Source organism: Henckelia pumila, chromosome 2 (assembly GCF_033568475.1).
Source record: "Henckelia pumila isolate YLH828 chromosome 2, ASM3356847v2, whole genome shotgun sequence".
NCBI classification, from domain to species: Eukaryota; Viridiplantae; Streptophyta; class Magnoliopsida; order Lamiales; family Gesneriaceae; genus Henckelia; species Henckelia pumila.
In genome coordinates this window covers 105,040,135-105,042,507 of record NC_133121.1, presented here as the reverse complement: position 1 = coordinate 105,042,507, position 2,373 = coordinate 105,040,135, and the positions used below count along the sequence as shown (strand labels likewise).

The 2,373-nt window shown below is 40.1% G+C and overlaps 1 protein-coding gene across 1 annotated transcript; it reads right to left on the bottom strand.

Moving 5' to 3' along the window:
- On the bottom strand, positions 1-1,169 carry LOC140879568 (dehydration-responsive element-binding protein 1D). Its single transcript, XM_073283330.1, has one exon. It carries the CDS (start codon positions 965-967, stop codon positions 278-280), a length of 690 nt encoding a protein of 229 aa, XP_073139431.1. The 5' UTR covers positions 968-1,169; the 3' UTR covers positions 1-277.
- Positions 1,170-2,373: the final 1,204 nt, after the last annotated feature.

Below are 2,373 nucleotides of genomic sequence, written 5' to 3'. Positions count from 1 at the left end.
TAAGAGCACACCTCAATCCCCACGCCCTTTATATACATTGATCGCATCAAAATTATTCATGGATTATTTTATCATTTAATCATGTGAATAGATATGAGATCCATGTGATATTTTGTGGGATCTACATCAAATTTACATGATCCAATGATAATTATAATTCCATCCAACTCACCATAGAATACAAACAAACCATTGGCTTGCCGTACTACTGATTACGTACGGTTTTATAAACACTGCTACAACAAGCACACGGACACAATTATTGATTATATACGTGCTAGATGGAATAGCTCCATAATGACACGTCAGAGCCCGACTCCATGTCATCGGCGAATCGAGGCGGAGGCATCATCAGCCCCTCGGCCATGTTCGCTAGCAATCCGGGCATCCCAAAAACCGCTTCTTCGTCCATAAAGAAAACATCTTCCGTGGACCGGACCGCCGTGGAAGTACCGTCGGTCGTGGCATCCTCCTCCTCCTCATGCGATTGTGGCCGGAAAGCCTCGGCGGCTTCCAGCGCAGCCTTTTGGATGTCCTTTGCATCCGAGGTAGCCGGGACGGGCAACCTGGACGCAGAGTCCGCGAAGTTCAAACAAGCCAACTTCCCGCGTAGCGCGATGGCCGCCACGTCATGGGCACGTGCTGCCATCTCGGCGGTGGGGAACGTCCCGAGCCAAATCCTGGACTTCTTGTTAGGCTCCCGCACCTCGCAGACCCACTTGCCGGAATTCCGGCGTCTCACGCCCCGGTACACCGGGTGCCTCGTCTCCCGAAACTTCTTCCTCCCTGCCCTCTTCTTGGGCGTGTTGCAAGCTAAGATCACTTCTTCGTCCGAGAAATGAGACTTACCGCAAGCACCGCCGAGGTGATCAGCCGACGACGTCGTTAACGACGACGACGACGACGTTAACCACGAATCTTGAGCGCGAGGGAAAGGGTCCGAGTAACAGCCACTGAAAACCTGCATTATGGAAATTATAAAAGTGTCACGTACGGAAGGTTCCAAGAAAGTCGTTTTTCAGTAGAGTACGTAGTGTAGTGTATAGTGTAACTGTAAAATGTAGTTGAGAATTGAGATATCTCAAGTGCCCTTTAATTTAAAAGCTATGGTTTATGGATATATAGGTATAATATATGGATTACTGTGGAGACATCTCTCACGGATTTTGGGCACACGCTAATATTGCTGGTATGGCGCCAGGCTGGGGGATGATTTTATATATGTTTGATTTTTTATTAAAGAAGTGGGAATTTAATGGGTGCCAAGTTGGTGAGTGGACCATAGTACAAGTGTACAGCCCACTTGGACTGTGTCGAACACGTGTCAATATTGACCCCTTCCTTGGACTGAAAACTATGTAACTACTAGTTTTTCGAACACTTCCGGTTCAATGAATAGGAATCCAAGATAGAAAGTTCCTTGGCCAAATTTTCAAACCCGGATTTTAATTCACACTCACTCTCCGGGGTAAAAAAAAAAAACAATGTGTATGCACGTCCTGATCACGAAAAATTGTTTATGCACTCTCTTGGTTCATGTCTTTTCACTGGTGAAATTCAATACACATATTAAAATATGATACTAAAATATGATATTTGAGCTTCAATTAATTTAAATCTGATACGAAATATAAGATTTTGAATATAAAATTTGATATCATATGTTCAATGTTTTGTACCAATATTTTATCCGAGAAAAGACAAATGTTTCATGGAAGTCAGTCTTGCTATCAATGTTTGGATGCTCATAAATCGTATATCAATATCACATCTGAGATAATTGATGATCAAATATCACGTATTAATAACATATTTTCAATGTTTTGTTTTAATTTTCATCCGAAAAAAATATATAGACTCAAGAAATGCAGAAATACTTCTTTAACGGATCCCTCTACAATAGACCAGTTTATATGGATGATTGTAATTATTATTTCCTTTGTTCATAGATAGAAAGTTCCTCTTCTAGTACATTATTTATAAAATTTTAAATAATTAAGTATTTCGGATGTCACGTAACAGCCGCCATTTCCAACAACTGACAGATAATAAAAACAGATTTGGGAAGGACTTCATGATTTCCGTACATTAATTATGACAGTTAAAAGCAACTGCCCAAATCCGCACATTTCACACGGAAACGCGTGCTTCTCGTGCAATTATATCATATCATCTGTCTAACATTTGTTTTTAAAAATTAATTTAATTAAAAATAAATATAAAGATAATAGTTAAAATAGTCCTGTAAATTTGTTTGTTTTGTAATTTGGTCATGTAAATTTTTAATTTTGGGTTTTTGTCATGTAAGTTTAGTTATGTTTTAGGAATCGGACCCGTGATCAAACCAATCGAACTTACAAAACGATCCAACTG

Coding starts and splice junctions, on each gene's coding strand:
- LOC140879568 (XM_073283330.1), bottom strand. CDS start 967: ATGCAGGTTTTCAGTGGCTGTTACTCGGACCCTTTCCCTCGCGCTCAA.